Source organism: Pteropus vampyrus, unplaced genomic scaffold (genome assembly GCF_000151845.1).
Source record: "Pteropus vampyrus isolate Shadow unplaced genomic scaffold, Pvam_2.0 Scaffold335, whole genome shotgun sequence".
NCBI classification, from domain to species: Eukaryota; Metazoa; Chordata; class Mammalia; order Chiroptera; family Pteropodidae; genus Pteropus; species Pteropus vampyrus.
Window position 1 is genome coordinate 1,035,344 of NW_011889116.1, and position 23,873 is coordinate 1,059,216.

General features: G+C 35.7%; 1 protein-coding gene across 3 annotated transcripts in view; it reads left to right on the plus strand.

Moving 5' to 3' along the window:
- Positions 1-23,873, plus strand: part of TENM1 (teneurin transmembrane protein 1) — a 745,224-nt gene that overhangs the window by 537,297 nt on the left and 184,054 nt on the right. For all 3 annotated transcript variants that reach the window (XM_011378218.2, XM_011378219.2, XM_011378220.2), the window contains exons 17-18: positions 4,513-4,774; positions 7,041-7,308. In XM_011378218.2, coding sequence (XP_011376520.1) covers positions 4,513-4,774; positions 7,041-7,308 — 530 coding nt within the window. The remainder of the gene's footprint in view (positions 1-4,512; positions 4,775-7,040; positions 7,309-23,873) is intronic.

Sequence of the window (23,873 nt, forward strand, 5' to 3'; positions counted from 1 at the left end):
GAATTTGGATCTTTGAATCCTCCCCTTTTCAGTCATTGTTATCTCAATTTGTACCTATATATGCTGAACTTTCATTACTATCTTGCTATAACAATTCTCTTTTCATTATTTAAGCTTATAATGCCCTGTTCTTAGTAAGGATCACACTTCTCTGCTTCTATTTACCTGATAGTTGCTTTACTCCTAATTACGGTTTTGTTTTGTTTTGTTTTTTTCTCATTTTGTTTTAGATGAGCTGACCCTTTTCAGTAATTTCCTGTAGTGGAGAATTCCCGCAAATTTGTATGTCTGGAAAGGTCTTAATTTCTCATTCATATGTAAGGAAGAGCTTAGCTGGATACATTATTCTAGGCTGGTGTTTCCTTTCACTTAATAGTTTAAATATTTGATTCTATTCCTTTTTGGCTTGTTAGGTTTGCGCTGAGAAGTCCGAGGATAATCTAATGGGTTTTCCTTTATTAGTTACCATTTTCTTCTCTCAGGCTGTCATGAGAATTCTGTCTTTGTCATTGATTTTTGATAATTTTACAACAATGTGTCTTGGTGAAGGCCTTTTTGGATTGAGATAATTAGGTGTTCTGTTGACTTCTTAATTCCAAGCTCCAGCTCATTCCTTAGATTTGGAAAATTCTCATCCACTATTTTTCTGAAAATGCTTTCTAGTCCTCGCCTTCAGTAATGCCCATTATTCTTATGTTTCCTCTCCTGATGATATCAGCTAGTTCTTGAATTTCTCTTTCATTATTTTTCATTCTTTGGTTTCTCTCTTCTCTGTGATTTATTTCTAGATCTCTGTCTTCGATATCACTGATCCTTATCTCCATTTGGTCAACTCTATTTCCCAAGTTTGCTATTTCATTTTTCGAATCTTGCAGTGTGTTTTTTATATACAGAAGTTCTATTTGTTCTTTTTGGGGATTTCAATCTCCTTGCTCTGCTAATCTAGTTGTTTTTTCAATTCCTGAAATTGTTGATATGACTAATTTCACAATTCACTGAGATTTTTCAGAAGTACCATCCTGAATGCGCTGTCACATAAGTTGCATATTTCTATGTTTGTAAGCTCATTTCTTGGAGATTTTTCTCTTTCTTTCTGAGATGCCTTGTCACCTTTGTTTGTTCATGGTGTTTAATGGACTATTTCTCCACCTGGACATTAATGGAAATATATTCTACTTTTTTTCCAAAAAGGAAATTTATTATATAAAGGTCTCTCTTTAGCCTGCTGCAAAGAAGGCACTTTTCTTTTGCTTTCCAGTCAGTGGCGTCTAAGCCTCTTGGATCCCTGCTTTACGTAAAGCCTTGATAATGCCTTTATATAATGCCTTTATCTTTTTGTAGATATTTAATCATGCTTGCAACCCTCAGTTTAATTCCCTGTCAGTGTTAGCAACAGTTTCGGTAGCGTTTGTTCAGATTCCCTTGGGGCTCCTGGGTGATCAGTCTCGGAGGTTATGGATGGAGGGACACTCTGAGTTGGGGGTTGGGGGCTGCAACTCAGCTTCGGTTTTGCAGCCGTGCCTGGTAAAAATCAACTGTTTTTCTCTGCCATCCACTTCTCTGCTTTCTGCCCTGATGACAGCCCTGCCACTGAATACATGGAACTCACAAACTCTCCCATGCCAGGCTGTTCAGGGAAGTCGCCGCACTTTCTCCCCCTCCCCCTCCCCCTACAGGGAGGTCAGACTGTAAGATGCAGCTTATTTCTCCCAGTTCACTGCCTGCCAGCAGGGGTTCTGACCTGTGGTAGCTCTTATTCACAGATCCCGTGCTCAGACGTGCTGGTGTGCAGTTTGGGTGTTTTTAGTTGAGTTTTATATGTTCAGCTTATTGTTGTTTCAAGGGGAGAGAATTGGGGAAATCTCTCACTCCACCATGTTCCCTTTCCTCTCTATAGCCTGGTTTTAATGACCCATGCCAAAGATGATCATTTGTGGTGGGAGAAATCCCAAAGAATTAATCATTCAGAGAGCATTCTATTTAGCATTGGAATGGTTCAAATGAGTTTTTGGCCACAGATCTACCTTCCACTCTGTGGCAACTAATGAATCTGCTGTGCAGTATTTTCTGTATATAACAGCCAGGTGGGAAGAGGAGAAATCAGTCAGGGTTTTCCAGAGAAACAGGACCAATGTAGAGAGAGAGAGAGAGAGAGAGAGAGAGAGAGAGAGATCTCAAGTAATTGGTTTATGTGATTGTGGGGATTGGCAAATCCAAAACCTAGGGAGACTAGCAGACTGGAATCTCATGGAGGAGTTGATGCTACCTCTGCAGTCCTAAGTCAGAATTCCTTCCTCCTCAGAGAAATTTCAGTTTTGTTCTTAAGGTCTTTCAACTAATTGAATGATGCCATCCCACATTATCAAGGGTCATCTCCTTTACTTAAAGTTAACTAATTATAGATATTAACCACATCTACAAATAGCTCCACAGCAACACTTAGACCAGTGTTTGATTGAATAATTGGGTACTATTGCCCAGTCAAGTTGACATAGAAAACTAACCATCACAAGAAGCCTAAATGAAGTTTCCAGGAGAACTTAAAATTCAGTATCTGCTTATGGAGATAATAAAACCTGGCCTAGAGTGTGTTTGGACTATAAGAGAAAGCATCTGTAAATTTAATAGGGCAGTACATCTGATTTAAGAATAAAGTTAATGTTTGTTAAGTCCTTACAATGGGCTTGACCCTTAAGTCTTTATCTCATTTACTCATTTACTGTAGTAGCTGAGTGATAGAGCACATTAGCCCATTTTACTAGTGAGGAAACTGACACTCATGGAAGCTATATAACTAGCCCACAGACACACAGTTAACGTGGCAGTGCTGGAATTATGAAGTCAAAACCACATTCTTGCTACAAAACAAGAAGCTTACTCCGTCCGCTTAATCTTTCTAGAAATAGAGAATAATTCCCAGGTACATATGTTCTTGCTTGGATAGTTATTTTGACTTTTGTTTGCATTTATTTTTATTTTCAAATAAATAAGCACTTCTGTTTTAAGGAGTCAACAGCTAAGGTTTGGGCGAAGCAAGTAAACTTGCCCAAAGACACAGAGTTAAAGCAATAAAAATGTGAACTAGAAGAAAGGTCTCTTCACAAGTAATGTTGAATTTTCCCAGTATACGTGCCTTAACCTGCTCTTGTATTATCATGAATTCAACCTCTATGTCTTAAACTATAAGCCATTAGGGTTTTCTTTTTTTATCTCGAACCTAGATTATTTTCTATAGCTAATGCAGTGCTTCAAATCCTCTTTTTAGAAACTGCCTTAACATTACAGCTACTTGACTGAAAAAGCAACAATAAAATATACAGTATTAGCCATCCTTTGATGCTATCCATTTATCTTTATCTGGAAGTTTTCTACAAGACACAATTGGTAATAGTATAACAAATAGAATGCATGTCATATGAAGGGAGTGGTGAGATATCCATAATTAAGTCTGATTACCTATCGGGGCATTTTTTCATTGAAAAAGTGTTTTACAGAAAGATCTTTTTCAATGCAAGGAATTATTTACATCTCTCTCCTGTGGATTTAAGTTGCTTTGAATATTAAGGTTCATTATATTGCCCTTTATTCATTTTTAAGATATACTGATAATAATTTATCATTTTCTTACTTTTATGTTGTATTTTATGCTTTTTGAATGTTTTCAAGTACATTATCTCAAATATATCATTATACTTACAAGAGAAATAAGGTGGAACCATGTAGTGCAGAATGAACTGAAACCTGAATCTGTGCTGCTCAAATACAAGAGTCATGTCAAAGGTGGACTTGCAGAAGAGGCAGTCTTGCTTTGTCAGAGATATGAAAGGAATCATCAGTGAAGATGAGCAGGGTCCATTACAAGCTGTCTTATAATAGAAAACCAAGAGGCATTCTAAAGGGAACCAAAAATCCTAAATGTAGAGTTCAACCACAGTCAGGAGCCAAAGTAGATATCCAGATGTGGAGGGTTCAGGCATGGTATTGTTCAAGCAAATTTCACTGAACAATTTTCCTCTGCCAGCATCTTTCTCCAAATACCATCTCAAAGACACCATAAGGTTTCTGACACTATGTTTGTGATACTGAACAAGATATTTAACCTTTTGGCTTTTTACTTTTCTTGAATTACATCACAGGAATTTTTTTGAGGATGAGTAATGCATTATATTAAAGATGTTGCTGAGTGTTAAATGGTCATCTTTCAGTTATCTCTAGAATAAGGCACAGTGATGTCAAATTTGGCTTTGCAGAAATATATGTAGTGATTTTGTTTAAGATAGTATTAAAATTGGTTTACAAATTCTGGGTGAATATCAACTGGTGATGTGGAATTTTTTCCCAGAAGTCTACCAGATAGTGAAAAGAAGTTATCCATGGAATGAATATTTAGCTAGAGGGTATTTATAAAATAGAGAATATGAATTGATATAGTTGAGTATGACTTATTTTTTAACTTTAATTTCATTTTGGTTGTTCATTTGGTTGAAACTGTCTTATATGTTTCCTTCTCAGCTTTGATCTTGTAGCCATTGGTGGTATCTCTGTCATTTTAATCTTTGATCGCTCACCTTTCCTGTCTGAGAAGAGGACACTCTGGTTGCCTTGGAATCAATTTATTGTGGTGGAGAAAGTAACCATGCAGAGAGTTGTATCAGACTCACCATCCTGCGATATCTCCAACTTTATCAGCCCAAACCCTATTGTGCTTCCTTCACCACTCACATCATTTGGAGGGTCCTGTCCGGAAAGGGGAACTATTGTTCCTGAGCTGCAGGTGAGTTCATTTACATTTGAATTATAAAATCATAGTATCATGGGGTTGATAGTATCATGGCTAGATTCCTTTTCCTGGTACTCCTGCCAGTCCTATAATGTGCTGCCCTTCATTTGCCAAAAGAAGCCTTCAAATGTGTCCTCTGGCACACATTTGGAAAGTGGTTAGCTAGGACTATAGGGCACTATCTGTAGCCATGGAACAAAGCAAGATGAACTAGCTGTCATGAGAATTAAATCTCAAATCTTGACCTAATAAACACTGTACTCTAAAGAACAAACTTGCTGGTTCAATTGTGATATCAGTCTAATCAATAAGATAGGACTATTTGTGGTTCTGAAATGAAAGCTCTTTTAAAAATCTAGTTTTCTTCCACTGTCGAGTTTGCATCCATTGTCATTGTCCTCAGAAGTCAAACAATTTCTCTTGTTTAGCTGTATTTAGTAAAGGTAGTTTTCAAGCCTATGAGTTTTGTTTAAATCTTTGCTTTTCAGTATTCAAACCTTATAGTCAGAAGAATCCATGTTTTTGAACTCTTATATTTTAGGCTTCCTAGAAATTTTTCCTTATTGAGCATTCAATATTTTCACTCCAATATTAAATATTCAAACATCCATAGTTCAATTCTCTCACTACATTATAGAAACACATTAATGATAGTTAAATGTGGAAGCCACTGAAATGGATTCATAAGTCATACTGATCCAGCATTCAAAAAATATGCTCAAGAAGAAGTAAATGGACATTCCAAGATCGAATTGGCTTTTCTTCCATTACAACATCCCCACCAACTATTAGCAGTGCCCATAGGATACCACTTAAGAAAGGCTCACGAAAAATAGTGCTCTACAGGAAAAGGAGTCCAACGAGTTGCCGCTCCTGTCTTTTCCATTGTTTTTTCCTTAGAAAGGAAGAAAAACCAAGACAGCATTTAAGGAGTACATTTGACTGATATACCAATCCCTTCACAGATGTCATTAGGGAGTATGGGTCTCTTTCAGCACAAAAATTTTCAAGCTGATTGAGGAGTCTATGTTTTCTTAGGGAAATGAAATACTAAGTTGGTAAGCATCATACTATTTTTCACTATTGTGCTTCTGCCACCATCTAAGAGATAGAGCCAATGGACAGCTTTGGTATTAAATAGCTAATGTAGAGGAAGAAAAATTGGACAATAAATAGACAAAGGGATTTGTGCCCTCAGAAAGAAAAGAATGGCCAGAAATCCTGGACAATATGAGATACCATGTGTTTAAAATTAGTTCTACTATATGTACTGGTTTGAGAAATGAAGAAGGAAAAGGGTCATGAACTAAAAATGAGTGAGGGCCCAAAAATATTCATACTAACTGTGTCACCTTAAATGTATTAAATAGGAGGGGCTTTTTCTTCTGCTGTATTTTGAAAGTTGAAAGTCACGGAACACAAGATTTAGTTTTAGTAACCACTTTTGGTTGTTTAACTCCATCTGTGCTAATAAACAAATAATAGCAATTAATTAAAGAAGCCAAGTAACATTTTCACCCTGGAACCAATGTTTAGTATAAAAGTTGCAGAGGAGTTAATGGGAGTTATTTGCTTCTCAGTCACAGATGCCACCTTGGAAAAAAGTCATTCCCAGCTATTAGTACATCCTGGCACAGAGAAATATGTAAGCAAAATTTGTTTAAAAATATGACCTTTGGGTTTATTCTACAGCTCCAAAAATATGAGTTTGATGGCATCAGTAAAGACTAATTCCAGGAAATCCATAATCTCTGTCATATAATATCACTTGCTAAGCCTGCTTCTGGAGAACTTCCTCTTAGAGAGCTTAGCCTAAATAAGGATTACAACAATGATTTTGTTATATATGGCTTACCACATCAAACAAGATTTTGTACATGGGTACATATAAGAAAAAGGCCACTTAATGGAGCCCATATCACTGAATTGCTTGACATTCAGCAGTGTGATCTCCAACTCCTACTAAGCAGTTTTTAGAATACTGGTGGAAAACTGAAATTATACTTTTCACAGTCTTTCCTGGCATGGAAGAAAAGGAGAGCAATCCTTAAGGTTGGCTGGATGTCTTGTCTCTATAAAAATCCAGTGCAAAATACAAAACCTATGGTCATGCAGCCTCATAAGATTCTAGAACAAATGCCTTGACATATATAGATCCCTTTAAATTCTCTCCTTTGGCATGTTTATAAGCCAACAAGCATGCCATATCCTCGTCCACTTGTGACCACTGACAAGAGCCGATTTGGCTTTCTTATTTTAGGTTGTACAGGAGGAGATTCCTATTCCTTCCAGCTTTGTGAGGCTGAGTTACCTGAGCAGCCGCACCCCAGGGTATAAAACCCTGCTACAGATCCTTCTGACACATTCAACCATTCCCGTGGGGATGATTAAAGTACACCTCACAGTGGCTGTGGAAGGGCGACTTATACAGAAGTGGTTTCCTGCAGCAATTAATCTCATCTATACATTTGCTTGGAATAAGACCGACATCTATGGACAGAAGGTTTGGGGCCTGGCAGAGGCTTTGGGTATGTTGAAATAATTCTGTGTAAATAGATGTTCATAAAACAGGAAGTACTGGTTGCATATGAATTTGTATTTGGAATAATTATGGGTTTTTTTTATCTAAAGGATCTAAGGCTTTTTTTCTTTTTTTTCATTTAAACACTCCCTTTGGATCTGTTTAAAATTTCTTTTTGACACGTTCTTGCTTCAAACGATTTTAGTTCCCCTTTCACGATGGCTGCATACCAATGGAATCACACACTATCTGACTCGTAACTGTCTCCAGAACTGAGTATTGCCTTCTAACTGTGACCTTTAATATAACGTTCTTTAGGCCATGTTTTTGGATTTGACATTAAGATTGTCACTTACACTTAGAAATACAAAATTTTAACTTATAGGCATCTCCACTAATTATCCTCTATGTCTAAAATGGTTAGACTCTGTTAAATTTTTACATTAGTAGGTTAAATAAAAAGTCATCCTGCCATCCTAGTCCTTCTGATTTTCTGTTATCTCAAGGCTTTAAAAACTAGAATCTTACAGGTAACAGAGACCTTAGGAGGTCCTTTGGGTCTACAGTTTTCAGGTATATACTTCTCTCAAACAACATTTTTATTTTTCTTAAATTTTTTTCAAGTTTTATTTATTTTTTATTAAAATTAGTTTGGTGACTGGTTAATAAAATCAAATAGGTTTCAAGTGTAAAATTTAATAATATGTCATAATTTAATATGTCATATTGCGCTCTTGTTCACCACCAAATTTCCTTCTCTCACCAAATATTTGACCCCCATTACCCCTAATTACTTCCCCTTCCCCTACTTCCCTCTGGTAACCATGAGTTCACTGTCTGTGTCTATGAGTCTCTGTTTGTCATGTTTGCTAGTTGCTTTCAGTTTTATATCCCACAAATTAGTAAAGTCATATGGTTCTCGACTTTTTCTGTCTGACTTATTTCACTTAACATGATAATCTCAAGATCCATCCATGTTGTTGCAAATGGCAATATTTCATCTCTTCTTATGGCTGAGTAATATTTCATTGTATGTATGTACCACTGCTTCTTTAGCCAATCATCTATCATAGGACACTTTTGTTGCTTCCGTGTCCTGGCCACTGTGAATAATGCTGCTATGGACATCGGTGTGCAAATATCTTTTAGATATGGGTTTTCAAGACTTTGAGGTAAGTACCCAGCAGAGGAATTGCTGAGTCACATGGTAAATCTATTCTTAGTATTTTGAGGATCCTCCATACTGTTTTCCATAGTGGCTGTACCAATTTACATGCCCACCAGCAGTGTATGAGGGTTTCTTTCTCCCCACAACCTCTCTAACATTTGTTACTACTTGTCCTGTTGATGATAGCCATTCTAACAGATGTAAGGTGGTATCTCTTTGTGGTTTTGATTTGCATTTCTCTAATAGTTAGTGAAGTTGAGTATCTTTTCATGTGTCACTTGGCGATCTGTATGTCTTCTTTAATTTTTTCCAGTGTTTCTCAATTTTATTTTATTTTTTTAATTTAATTTTATTAGTTTCAAGTATACCATATGTTGGTTAGACATTTATATAATTTATAAAATGATCCCCCTAATCGTTCTTTCTCTCCTTTGGCTCTCCACCTAGCCAATACATTGATGCTAACTGCATTCCCTATGCCATGCTCCTCATCCCTGTGATCATCTATCAACTACTAATTTGTACTTCTTTAATCCTTCACCCCATTTTTCCAGCTCCTCAACCCCTCCCCATCACCAAATTGTCCTCTATATTTCTGAGTCTGTTTTTGATAAGTTTGTTCTTTTTGTTCTTTAGAGTCCACATATAAGTGAAATCACATGGTATTTATCTTTCTCTGTGTGACTTACTTCACTCAATATAATAACCTCTAGGTCCATCCATGTCATTGCAAATGGTAGGATTTCATTTTTTTAATGGCTGAGTAATATTCCATTCTATATATAAACCATAACTTCTTTATCCAATCATCTGTTGGTGACATTTAGGTTGCTTCCATATCTTGGCTATTGTAAATTGTGCTACCATGAATATAGGGATGCATAGATATTTACAAATTATTGTTTTGGTTTTCTTTGGAAAAATACCCAGAAGTGCAATTGCTGAGTCAAAAGGTACATCCATTTTTATTTTTTTGAAAAACCTCTAGACTGTTTTCCATAGCGGCTGTACCAATTTGCAATCCCACCAACAGTATATGAGGATTCCCTTTTCTATGCATCTTTGCCAACACTTGTAGTTCTTTGATTTATTGATGATAGCCATTCTGACAGGTATCAGGTGATATCACATTGTGATTTTAATATCTGTTCTTCTCGAACTTTTCCAAAAAATTAAAGAAGAAAAAATACTTCCTAACTCATTGTGTGAGGCCAACATTACCCTGATACCAAAATCTGGTAAAAATAACACAAAATAAAGAAAAATATAGACTAATATCTCTGATGAACACAGATGCAAAAATCCTAAACAAAATATTAGCAAGTCAAATAAAACAATATATTAAAAAGATTATACATCACGATTAACTGAGATTCATTCCAGGGACACACAGATAGTTTAACATACACAAATTGATCAATGTGATCAACACCACATCAACAAAATAAAGGATAAAAATTATATGATCACATCAACAGATGCAGAAAAAAACATTTGACAAGAAACTGCATCCATTTATGATTAAAACACTTAATAAGATGGGTGTACAAGGAAATTATCTCAACATAATAAAAGCCATATACAACAACCCCTCAGTTAACATCATACTTAATGATGAAAAACTAAAACTTTCCCTCTAAGATCAGGAACAAGACAAGGCTGTCTGCTATCACAACTATTATTCAATATAGTATTGTAAGTCCTAGCTACAGCAATTGGGCAAGACAAAGAAATAAAAGGCATCCAAATGAGGAATGTTATGTCTTCTTAATATATCCATTGTCTCTCATTACTTTTTTTTTTATCTAAAAGTCTATTTTGTCAGATATAAGTATGGCTACAGCCACTTTTCTCTGAATGCCATTTGCTTGGAGTATCATTTTCTACCATTTTACTTTGAGTCTATATTTGTCTTTGGATCTGGGATGTGTCTCCTGGAGGCAGCATATGGTTAGGTTTTGTTTTTCGATACAATCTGCTACTTTGCCTTTTTATTGGTAAGTTCAGGCCATTTACATTTAGAGTGATTATTGAAATATGGGGCTTTTCTATAGCCATTTTACCTTTTGTTTTCTGGTAGCTCTGTGTTTCTATTTTTTTTGTCCTTGTATTACTGTTTGCTATTTTACTTTGGTGGGGTTTTATGGTTTTTCCCTCTGTTCCTTCTTGTTTTATGTTATATGTCTCAGTTCTGGATTTTGTGTGTGTGTGAATACCATTAAGTTTATGTAAAGCAAAGTTATATATATACAATAGTCCATTTTCTTCTGCATGTGCCTTATCTCTATTCTCCTTTGCAGATTCAGATCTTTACTCCCTTCCCTTTTCTGTTTTTGTTGTCTCAAGTTATCCCTATTTATGCTGTATGTTTATTTATAGGTTGCAGTAGCTGTTGTTGTCTTCTCCTTTTAAAGTGTTTTTTTTCCTACCTTTAACCATTATGTAATATTTAAACTTTTAATACCTTGTTCTTAGTAAGGATTATGCTTTCCTGTTTCTGTCTGCCTATTAGTCATTTTCCTCATAGTTATATATTTTTTTTGTCCTTTTGTTTCTGGTAGAATGACCTCCTTTAGTATTTCCTGTAATGCAGGCCTCGTGGTGGAAAATTCCCTCAGCTTTTGGTGTCTGAAAAGATCTTTATTTCTTCTTCATATCTAAAAGAGAACTTTACTGGATATATTATTCTTGGCTGGTAATTTCTCTCTTTCAATAGTTTGTATATTTGTTTCTACTCCCTCCGAGCTTGTGAAGTTTGTGCTGAAAAGTCCAATGATAATCTAATTTTTTTTTTATGTTATTGTCTTCTTTTCCTTGGCTGCATTGAGAATTCTTTGTCATTAATTTTTGACAATTTTAGTATAATGTGTCTTGGAAAGGGCCTTTTCGGTTTAAGATAATTAGGTGTTCTATTTGCTTCTTGGATTCGAGGATCTGGTTCTTTTCATAGGTTTGGGGAATTCTCGTCAACTATTTGTTTGAATATGCTCTCTGTTCCCTTCTCCCTCTCTTCTCCTTCTGGTAAACCCATTATTTATATGTTGCTTTTTTCTGATGGTGTCAGATAGTTCTTTTAGAGTTTTTCTTTTTCACTCTCAAGTCTCTCTCTTATTCCATCTCCATCATTTGCATATTTCTGGACAAATGACATTTTAAAAAAATGATACTGGGAAGATTTGCCAACTTCTTGTCTTGCCACGTAAGAATTTTAAAAAGAAAAAAAAATGCTGCAATCTCTTATCACCTACTATTACCACAATTTTATGAAGGAGGATGTTTACCACCAAGAAAAGGAACAGTCTGTCTTAAATGACAGTAAGCAATCTAATATTGATGTTTGGGGCATGGGGGGCAGGGGGAGAGAGAGAGAGAGAGAGAGAGAGAGAGAGAGAGAGAGAGAGAGAGAGAGAGAAGCAGAGACACCACTGTCTTTATTTCCTTCACTCTGTAGACAACAATGAAAACTTCCTGAGGGACGTTACACAGGTCTGTGGAACGACAGTTGGGAGTCATTGTGCCTTCAGGTAGTATCTCATGGAAACCATCCCTGGATAGATGAAAAGAGTATTTTTAAATTCCTCCAGAAGAAATGTGTTCATATGCTTCCTTGAACATGCCTATTATGGTACAATTCCCATATAACTGACCTACATTTTTTAGACTACGGTGTGTCAATTTCTTCTCTTTCTTTCCAGTAGGAAATATATAGGGGGGAGGGGGGAAAGACTAGTGACTCTTCTTTGCCTGAGACCCTCATATCTTTAAATAATTAACTCATCTCTGTTGGATTATACTAGAATACAAGAAAAGTGGTGTGTTCACATTTCCTCCATTGCTGGGGACTTACTGTAAAGACCCAAAGGAAATTAAGAAATAAGGTAAAGCATCAGCTTTACCTTACAGGCAGACCTCACCAGAATGTGACCTTGCTCAGGATGCATTGTAGTTCTAGAAGATCAGCATCTGTTCTGTCAACTCTGCAACAGCTCTGGTTGTTTGCAGCAAGAGTCCACTGTTTCCCACAGTAGTGACTCACCCATACTGATAAATAAACTCATCACTACTTCCACACTAACTATACTCATTTTCTCTTAACTCTTTGAACTGCACAGTCTGGTGACTTACTCTGTATCTTGCATTCAAGTTCCTCTAAGAGAAAATATCTAGTTATATTGACGAGTCACCATATAATAGCAAAAGCACCCCTGTAAGGCAGAGCTCTACCATTAGATTAACTACCACCAAGGTTGCTGGCCAGCTTATGCAGTCCTGCTCAATCCCTATTCCAGTGAGTGTAGTGGTTTAGAGAATAATTCTGGATCCAGACTCTCTCCCTGGGTTCAAATCATTCCTCATCCACCTACTAGCTAGTCAACATTGGGTAAATTACTTAATCTCCAAATGCCACAGTTTCTCCATCTATAAAATGGAATCATAAAATGAATGTTACTTATAGGTTATTATGATATGAGAATTAAATGAGGTGGTAGTTTTATACATGGTAAGCACTCAACATGTTAGTCACTGGTATGGTTTTTCACTTTGGCTGTGGTCAGCATATTGGGATCCAAGATATAAAGTATGAAGCCTATGCAGATGTTTGTTGCCTCGGCTTCTCTAAGAAGGAAGCTGTGAGTATAATAGGTAGGCACTCTGTGTTAGTTATTCTTTATTTGCTCTTTCTGCCAAACACACACACACACACACACACACACACACACACACACACACACACACACCCCTCTTTTCTGCCCTTCTCTGTTCTCTGAGAGGCTGGATTCTATGGCCTGGACTCCTTTTCTCTCTTTTGATTTAGTCAATGGATGACAAGCATCCAGAGGCTATAGGGTGGAAGAAGAAAGAAGTCAGAGTATTTATCTCTCTCCCTGATTCACTGAAGTGCTGGCAGTGACTACATTAGAAGATGGCAGCTACTGTCCAGTAACCCCTCCTCAAATTCCCATGCTCTCTCTCTGGTTCTCTTTATCATCATTCCCTCCTCCTTCTTCTCCAGAGGCTTCTCAGTGTTTTCAGTACATAGGTGGGTCACCAACTCTAGTCAATTCCCTTAACCCTACTCATATCTCTGTAGATAGTCCCTTTATTCAACTCGCTGCAGGGAACACCTGTGAGCATGACATCTGATTACCGCTGGGACCTTGACTGATGTATACTCAAAGCCTCATAGTCTCTTCTCGAGGATATTTTCCTAAAGGCTTTGCTTCACTAGAATAATCCAACATTCCTCTAACTTTTCTCCATAGAGCTTTGTTCTCCAATTTCTTGTGACCCTTCTCAGAACATCTGCTAGGTTGTTGGGTTTTTGTTTTGTTTTGCTTTGATTTTTTTTAACTTTTTTTAAAGTTATGATACTTAGTAATTTACACAGTACTCTCATGAAGACCTGACCAGGACAATATCCAGCAGCCATTTTTTGCTAAGGTTCACATAAAGGCAGTTCAACATTACTGTTTTTTTAAATAACAGCTTTATTGCAATATATTCCACATACCATAAAATTCACCCATTTAAAGTGTACTCTCTGCAGGGTACTTTCAGTGGTTTTTAGTATTTTTAGTATTTTCATGAAATTGTACAACCATTACCAATATCTAATCCCAGAACATTTTTATCATTATCCCACAAAGTAACCTCATACACACTAGCAGTCACTCTCCATTCCTTCTTCCCCTCTAGGCCTTGTATCCTTTCTGTCACTATAGATTTACCTAGTCTGGATATTTCAAATAAAATCATACAATATGTGATCTTTTATATCTGGCTTATTCACTTGACATAATGTTTCCAAAGCTCACCCATATCATAGCATATATCAGTACTTCATTCCTTTTTATGACTAATAATATTACATTTTATGGTATACCATATTTTTTTTTTGTTTATCCATTCATCAACCAATGGACATTGGGTTGTTTCTACCTTTTGGCTATTGTGAATAGTGCTGCTATGACCATTCATGTACAAGTATTGGTTTGAATACCTGTTTTCAATTCTTTTGGGAATATACCTAAGAGTAGAATTATTGGGTCATACAGTATTTCTGTGTTTGACTTGTTGAGAAACCACCAAACTGTTTTCCACAGTGTCTTCACCATTTTATCAACCTCACTGTATGTGTAAACTGTGTTACATCTCTTCCTTTTAAATACCTCTAGTGCTAAATATTTAAAAATTGTCCTCCTGTTGTATTTAAGCACTCTTAATGACTCAGTTTTTAATATAGCCATGGATGATTAAATAAACAACTAAAACACAAAGAAAAGCAGACTTTCTAGTATACACACCAGTGATGAAGCCTCCATTCCTATTGTTTGCCTACGAGTGTTGGTTTACTTCCTATTTCTACAATTATGTTCCAAGTTAAAACTTCCTCAAGCATTCTTACTTTAAAATGGCCTTAATTAAAATGCCAAAATATATGTTATTGGTTCCTTTTTAAGGCTAATGACAGTAATAAAAGCAAGAGACAGTTGACCCACTCAGAAATACCCAAAGATAGAGGGGAAAAAAATGTTCTTCATGGTGTTTTATGTGCACTTAAAGGACAAATATTTTTAGGATAAAGGAAGAAAACTGACAAGATCCCAAGGAAAATAGCCAAAATGATTTCAAGCGTGGTACTTAAAATAGAATATGGATTAATTACTTGTAGGAAATGAGATAACTTAATCATGGTTAAAGAGATTTTATTTACTACCTAATCTCCATTTCCATCTCCATGGAGACTAAGAGAATTTTCCTGACAATGGTAAAACATTAAAACAAGTGGTAGAATGAAGTTGGAGAATCTATTAATCTGAAGATGAATTGTAAGTACCTTAAGAATGCAACAGACAATAAGTAGCTCAAGTCATAAATGGATGTAGACAAAAGGATCAAGTTTGTTACCATCATGCTGATACCTTAATAAATATGATTAAATCTAAACATGAAACAAACCATTTAGTTGTATTCCTGGCCATATTTTATAATCACTTAACTCATATGAGAATAAACAGATTTAATTTTGCACCAGATATTGACAATTGTGCTATATATGACACTTCTCAGATTTGCTTCAGATTCAGAAATCTTAGTATAGACTTTTGGTAGGCAGAAGAATAGCCACCACCCCCCAAATATGTCCATGCCTGGAACCTGTGAACATACTATATTACATGACAAAGGAGAATTAAGGTTGCAGATGGAATTAAGGTTGCTTATCAGCTGACCTTGAGATGAAATGATTATTCTGAACTATCTGAGTGGGCCAAATGTCATCACAAGAGTCCCTAATGTAGAAGAGGGAGGCTGAAGGGAGGGTTAGAGTTAAAGGAAGATATAACTATAGAAGAAAGACACAGCAGGATGGAACATTGCTGGCTTTGAAGATGGGGGAAGGGAGCCAAGAACCAAGGAATGTGGGTGGCCTCTAAAAGCTCAAAAAGGCAAGGAGATGGATTCTCCCTTAGAACCTCCAGAAGGAACTCAACCTGCTGACACCTTGATTTCAGCTCAATGAGACCATTTTAGACTTCTGATTTTTTTAATTGTAAGATGATAAATCTGTCTTGTTGAAGCCTTTAAGTTTGTGGTAATTTCTTACAATAGCAATAGGAAACTAACCTTGAACAATATTCTTACAGCCCAGTTATAGCAAGGATTTGGTTTAAACTATGGCTATAAATGTCTCTCATACTTCTTCCTAACATGCCAGTTAAATATGAACCTCTGTCCCACCCACTTTTGGGTGATAGAGAATGAGGGGGTCAGATTTAAACAAGATGAATTTGAAGCAATAGTGAATATCTGAGTTGAAATGCCCACTTAATTTGAAATGTAGGACTCTTGTTTCCTACATAGCTCAGCTGTGGGGAATTGGTATGATCCCTAAGGGCTAGAATGTCACAAAAGAAAAATAGACTGTTGAGAGACAGCCAAAATGAGAAAAAGAGTGCTTGAGATCCTAGAGTATCCCACCATTTTTTTCCAATAAAACAGATTTTTGAAACCAGAGGGATAATACCAGAATGAATAAATTAGCAGGAGGGTTGTGTGAGCTACTTCCTTGGAGAAGTATCAATGGGAACTAAAAAAAAATTAATCCAAGTACAATATTGATCAAGTGGAAGAAGAGTAAAATCACCCCCAGGGTTGCAGTACAAAAACCACAGTCACTAGTTTATCCAGCTTAAAGATTTTGTTGTATGAAACACAGAAGACTCCCCTGCTAAAAACTCCATGTGAGCATTTGAAATAATTTGGCCTTAGTACTTTATTCTCTAGCTCTAAATAAGGTATGATGTCTGGAAATCATTATATATTATTTAGTTTCTTTTCCAACTCTGCTGCTTGCAAAACAATGTAAAAATGTCATTATTGTTAAGTTCACAGTGCTGTTAAAATTCTGGAGACAGCTTATTTAATTTGACAGACTAGCTTGTTCAGGGGCTCCGATCTGCATCCATTATATGAATTTTTATCAGAATAGTTCCCTATGTCCACCTGTGTCTGCATACATTATCAATGTCATAATGCATTCTGCCTGGTCTTCATTTTAATTAAATTAAATTTGCAGTGGTTGGAGTCCTGAAAGTTCAGGAAATCAAATCAGCCATCTGCCTTTAATAACACTGCTATAAACAATTCTATTTTTCTTCAAGGTTTTTGACAACAACAATCATATAATTATTTAGTACAATAGTGTGGCAAGAAAAGAGTGGTGTTTCAGGGAGAACTAGACTTCCTAAATGTTCACAATGCATAGGAGTCTGTCTGAATTGTTTTAGAAACAGGGGAACAATAATATTTACAGGTGCTAAGATACAGTTGCTTTATGCACACAAAAAATCCCTGAGAATGATACTTTAATATTCATAAATTTCCCTTCAGTAAAACCTAAGCAGGCTGGGCAGCCACAAAAATAGCATCCACTGAATATTTGAATAATAGTGCTTTACAATTTGCAAAGTACTTTCACATACATTATCTCATTTTAATCCTTATAATATCTTTGTCTGGTAAGCATGGCATAATTAATATGATCTTCATTTTACAGATGGGGAAACTGAATTTCAGAAAGAGCAAGTGACTTGCCTTGAGTCCTGTTCAGAGCAGGGATTCAAACTTGGGCCTCCCACTCCTGAGTTCTGAATGCCTTTCACTGCTGTCTCTCTTCACTAAAGCGACCAGCCCACCACACAGAGTACCCAATTCAACACCCCATTGACTTTCAACATTTCTCTCCACTCGTGAATTAATAATCATTAACTGTAAGTAGGGCTGTTTTATCCCTTCAGCTTTATAGGCACAACACCAATGATATGAGTTTTCCAAGGACCTACAAAAATGTTGGCAACCTGAAAAATAAGTTTATTGGTGCCAAAATATGAAAAGAACCCAGAATATCAGCAAAATGGAGCATTTTTTCAGCTTGTCAACCACATTCAGTTTTCACACTTACAAATGAAATATGTTTAATGTTGGATATAGGTTGTGGGTTATATCCCTTTTAATATGTCTGTTAAGATGTTATATAGTTCCTCGAAAAGTAAGAGTGCCTATAGCTTACCAGGACTTTTTTAAAGACTGAATAATTCTCTGGTAAGCAAACAGTCTATGTGCATTTCAAACTGCTAGTCACATCCATTAATAGATAGTGAAATCCATTTGGTGAGTCAATCAAGTATTTTTTTAATGGAATAAAATAAAATGGAATGTACTAGAACAAAAATGAACAAAATAGAAAATATAATCTAGAGCTAATAAGAGAATATTGTTTTAGAAAAATTTGTTTCAATGATACATATGTGTATGTGTACGTATCTCCCCATATGTATGCGGGTTCACAATTAAATAACTTTAGTGCATAAGAATTATTTTTTTCAGTTACAGTTGACAGTCAATATTATTTTATATTAATTTCAGGTGAACAGCATAGTGGTTAGACATTCATAGAATTTATAAAGTAATTTCGCTGATTAGTCTAGTACCCACCTGGCACTATACGTAGTTACTACAATAGTATTGACTAATTTCCTATACTGTACTTCACATCCCTGTGACTATTTTGTAACTCTCAATTTGTACTTCTTAATCACTTCATCTTTTTCACCCAGTCTGCCAATAGCACTCCTATCTGGGAACCATCAATTTGTTCTCTATACCTATGAGTCTGTTTTTGTTTTGTATGTTCATTTATTCTTTAGATTCCACATATAAGCAAAATTGTATGGTATTTGTCTTTCTCTGTCTGACTTATTTCACTTAGCATACCCTCTAGGCCCATCCATGTTACTGAAAATAGTAATATTTCATATTTTGTATGGAAGACTAATATTTCTGATTTCATGGGATTAGTACCCAGCAGGGGAATTGCTGGGTCATAAGATAGTTTCATTTTTAATCTTTTGAGGAACCTCTAAATTGTTTTCTATAGTGGCTGTATCAATTTGCAATCCCACCAACAATGCACGAGGGTTCCATTTTCTCTACATCTCGCAAACATTTATTGCTTTTTGATTTATTGAAGATGGCCATTCTGACAGGTGTGAGATGATATCTCATTATGGTTTTAATTTGCATTTCTCTGATGATTAGTGATGTTGAGCATCTTTAAAAATGTCTGTTGGCCATCTGTATGTCCTCTTTGGAAAAAGTGTATTCAGGTCCTCTGTTTTTTAATTGGATTGTTTGGGGGGTTTTTACTCTTGAGTTGTATGAGTTCTTTAGAAATTTTGGATATTAAACTCTTATCAGATGTATCATTGACAAATTTCTTCTCCATTCAGTCAGTTGTCTTTTCATTTTGTTGGGTTTTTTTTACTATGCAAAAACTTTTTAGTTTGACCTAGTTCCATTTGTTTATTTTTTTGTTTGTTTCCTTTACCTGAGGAGATATATCAGAAAAACATATATATGTTACTAAAAGCAATGTCAGAGAGTTGACTGCCTATGTTTTCTTCTAAGAGTTTTATGGTTTCAGGTCTTACATTTAAGTCTTTAATCCAATTTGAGTTTATTCTTTTATATGGTATAAGAAAGTGGTCTTGTTTCATTTTTTTGGCAGAAATCTGTCCAGTTTTCCCAACACTATTTGTTGAATAGACTGTCTTTACCCCATTGTGTATTCTTGTCTCTTTTGTCATAGATTAAATGACCATGTTGACAAGGGTTTATTTCTGGGCTCTCTATTATGTCCCATTGATCTATGTTTTGTTTGTCTATAGGCTTGTTATGTGGTTTGATATCCAGTAGTGTGATACTTCCAACTTTGTTCTTCTTTCTCAAGATTGCCGTGGTTATTTGAGGTCTTTTGTGGTTCCATATAAATTTTAGGATTATTTGTTTTACTTCTGTGAAAAATGTTATTGGTATTTTGATAGTTATTGCACTGAATCTATAGATTTCTTTGGTTAGTATGGCCAGTTTAGTGATATTGATTCTTCCTACCCATGACCATAGTATGTGCTTCCATTTATTTGTATATTCTTCAATTTCTTTTTCAATGTCTTATAATTTTCTGAATACAGATCTTTTATTTCTTTGGTTAGATTTATTTCTAGGTTTTTTTTTTTCTTTGATCCGGTTGTAAATTGGATAGTTTTCTTAATTTCTCTTCCTGGTAGTTTGTTATTGGTGTATAAAAATGTAACCAATTTATAAATATTAATTTTGTCTCCTGTTATTTTACTGAATTCATTTATCAGTTCTAATAGTTTTTTTGGTGGTATCTTTGGGGTTCTCTCTATATAATATAATGTCATCTGTGATAATAACCATTTTACTTCTTCCTTTCCAATTTAGAAGACTTTTATTTATTTTTTTGTCTACTTGCTATAGCTAAGACTTCCAAAACCATGTTGAATAAAAGTGATGAAAGTGGACATCCTTGCCTTGTTCCTGATTGTAAGAAATGCTTTTAATTTTTCCTCATTGAGTATGATATTAGTGGTAGTTTTGTCATATACGGCCTTTATTATGTTGAGGCATGTTACTTCTATTTCCATTTTGCTGAAAGTTTCCATCAGAAATGGCCGCTGGATTGTTTCAAATAAAACAATAAAGTCATATGATTTTTATCTTTCGATTTGTTTATGTGCTATATCACACTAATTGATTTGCTGATATTGTATCAACTTTGCATCCCAGGAATAAATCCCAATTGATCAAGGTGTATGATCTATTTAACGTATTACTAAATTCAGTTTACTAATATTTTGTTGAGGATTTTTGCATCTATATCCATTAGGGATATTGGCCTATAATTTTCTCTTTTTGTAAGGTCTTTGCCTGGCTTTGCATTCAGTGTAATGGTGGCCTCATAGAATGAGTTTGGGAACCTTCCTTCCTCTTGAATTTTTTGTAATAATTTGAGAAGGATAAGTGTTAATTCTTCTTTGAATGGTAAAATTCAGCTGTGAAGCCATCTGGTCAAGGACTTTTGTTTGTTAGGATTTTTGTGATTGCCACTTAGATTTCGTTAGTATTAATCAGTTTGTTCAGATTTTCTGTTTCCTCTTGATTTGGTATTGGAAGATTGTATGTTTCTAGGAATGTATCCATTTCTTCCAGATCGTCTAATTTGTTGGCATATAATTGCTCATAGTGTTTTCTTATCATCTTTTGTATTTCTGTGGTATCAGTTGTCACTCCTCTTTAATTTCTGCTTTTATTTATTTGGGTCCTCTTTTTTCTTAATGAATCTGGTTAAAGGTTTATCAATCTTATCTTTTCAAAGAACTGGCAAAAGTCTTTTGCTTTTCTAGACTCTATTTCATTTCTTTCCACTCTGGTCTTTATTATTTCCTTTCTTCTACTCACTTTGGGCTTTGTTTGCTCTTATTTTTCTAGTTCTCTTAGGTTTGAGGTTAGATTGTTTATTTATGTTTTTCTTGTTTCTTGAAGTAGGCCTGTATTGCTATGAATTTCCTTCTTAGGACTGCTTTCACTATGTCCCATAGATTTGAGGTTGTTGTGTTTTCATTTTCGTTTGTCTCTCGGTATCTTTTGATTTCTTCCTTGATCTCATTGTTAATCCATTCATTTTTTTAATAGGATGTTGTTTAGCCTCCATGTGTTTGTGTATTTTTTAGTTTTTTTCTTGTAGTTGATTTCTAGTTTCATACCATTGTAGTCAGAGAAGACACTTGATATGATTTCAGTCTTTTTAAATTTATTGAGACTTAGTTTTTGTGGCCTACCATTGGTTTGTCTTGGAAAATGTTCTTTGTGCACTTGAGAAGAATTTATATTCTGCTACTTTGGGGTGAAATGTTCTGAAAATATCAATTAAATCTGGTCTAGTGTGTCATTTAAGGCTGCTGTTGTTTCCTTGTTGATTTTCTTTCTCGAAGATCTGTCCATTGGTGTCAATGGGGTGTTAAAGTTTCCTACTATGACTGTATTACCATTGATCTCTCCTTTTATGTCAGCCAAAATTTGTTTTACATATTTAGGTGCTACTACGTTCAGTTCATAAATGTGTCTAGGGTTATATTCTCTTATTGGATTGATCCCTTTATCATTATGTAATGCCCTTATTTGCCTCTCATCATAGCCTTTGTTTTATTTTCTCTAATATAAGTATTGCTACCCCAACTGTTTTTCATTTCTATTTGCATGAAATACCTTTTTCCCTCTCTTTACTTTCAGTCTATGTTTGTCTTTCAAAATGAAGGGGGTCTCTGTAGATGACATATGTATGGGTATTGTTTTCTTATCCATTCAACTACCCTATGTCTTTTGATTGGAGTATTTAATCCATTGCATTACATAGTTATTGCTATTTTATTATGAGTATTCATGTTGTTTCCCCCTCCTCTTCTTCTTAAAGAAGTCCCTTTAACATTTCTTGTAATACTAGCTAGTGGTGAAGAATTCCTCTAGTTTTTTTCTTATCTGCAAAGTTCTTTATCTCACTTTCAATTTTAATTGATAGCTTTGTTGGGTAGAATAATAGTTTTGGTTGTAGGTCCTTGTTTGTAATCACTTTGAATATTTCATGGCAATCCCTCTAGTTTTCAAAGTTTCTGTTGAGTAATCAGCTGACAGTTTTAACGAAGCTCTCTTGCAAATCACTAACTGCCTTTCTCTTGTTGCTTTTGGGATTCTCTCTTTGTCTTTAACCTTTGTCATTTTAATTATGATGTATCTTGGTGTGGAGCTGTTTGGGTTCATCTTGTTTGGGACTCTCTGTGCTTCCTGAACTTATATTTCTATTTCTTTCACCAGGTTAGAAAATAGCATTATTTCATAGGATCTCAATTCCCTATTCTCTTTCTCTTCTCTTTCTGGCACCCCAGTGATGTGAATGTTGATTTGCTTGATGTTGTCCCAGAGGTCCCCTAAAACTATCCTCTTTTTTAAAATTATTTTATTTTATTTCTTTATTCATTATGATGACATCAATTAATAAAATACAATAAGTTTCAAGTGTAAAATTCTTTTTTCTTTATGCTGCTTCAAGTGGGCATTTTCTGCTACTTTGACTTCCAAATCACAGATTCAATCCTTTGTTTTATCTAATCTGATGTTATTTCCTTCTAGTGTATTCTTCGTTTCATTTATTGTATTCCTATTTCTGACTGGCTCTTTTGTATGGTTTTTGTATCCTTTTCTTTTTTTATCTCTGTTGAAGTTCTGAGTTTCTCGAGCATCCTTATAACCAGTGTTTTGAACTCTGTATCTGATAGGTTGCTTTCCTTCATTTTATTTAGTTCTTTTTCTGGAAGTTTCTCCTACTTTTCATTTGGGACATGTTTCTCTGTTCCCTCATTTGGCTGCCTCTCTGTGTTCATTTCTATATATTGGGTAGATCTGCTGTCTCACAGTCTTGGCTAGGTGACCTTATGTAGTAGGTGCCTAGTGTGGCCAGTGGTGCAGCCTCCTTGATCACCTGTGCTGGATGCTCCAGGAGTGTCCCTTATCTGGGATGTGTCTGTCCTCCTTTTGTATTTATGTCTTAATTGTTGTTGGCATATCAGTGGGTGGGATTGACTCTTGGCCTGACTGGCTGTGAGGATTAGCCACATATACAGCTTATGAGCTGCTGTGTGGGGGATCACTCCACCAATGGGATTTGCTTCAGCGGGCCCATGCACCTATTGAGAGCACCCATTGGATGTGCCACTTGTGGGGCTAATCGTGTAGTACTCTGTTGTAATCTGAAGCCGGCCTCCAGGTATGTTGGTTCCGGGTCCCCTTGGACGGATTCTCGTACAGGCCAAGTTTAGCTGCTGCCTGTGACTGGCCCAGGGCTACCTGGTAGGAGCTTCAAAGCTATTAATGTTTGCTCACTGCCTGTGCCGGACCTGGACTCATGTAGGAGAGGTCACGTTGTGAACCAATCTGGCTGCCACCAGTACTAGGCCTGAGACAGCTTAGCAAATAGCCCAGGGTACACA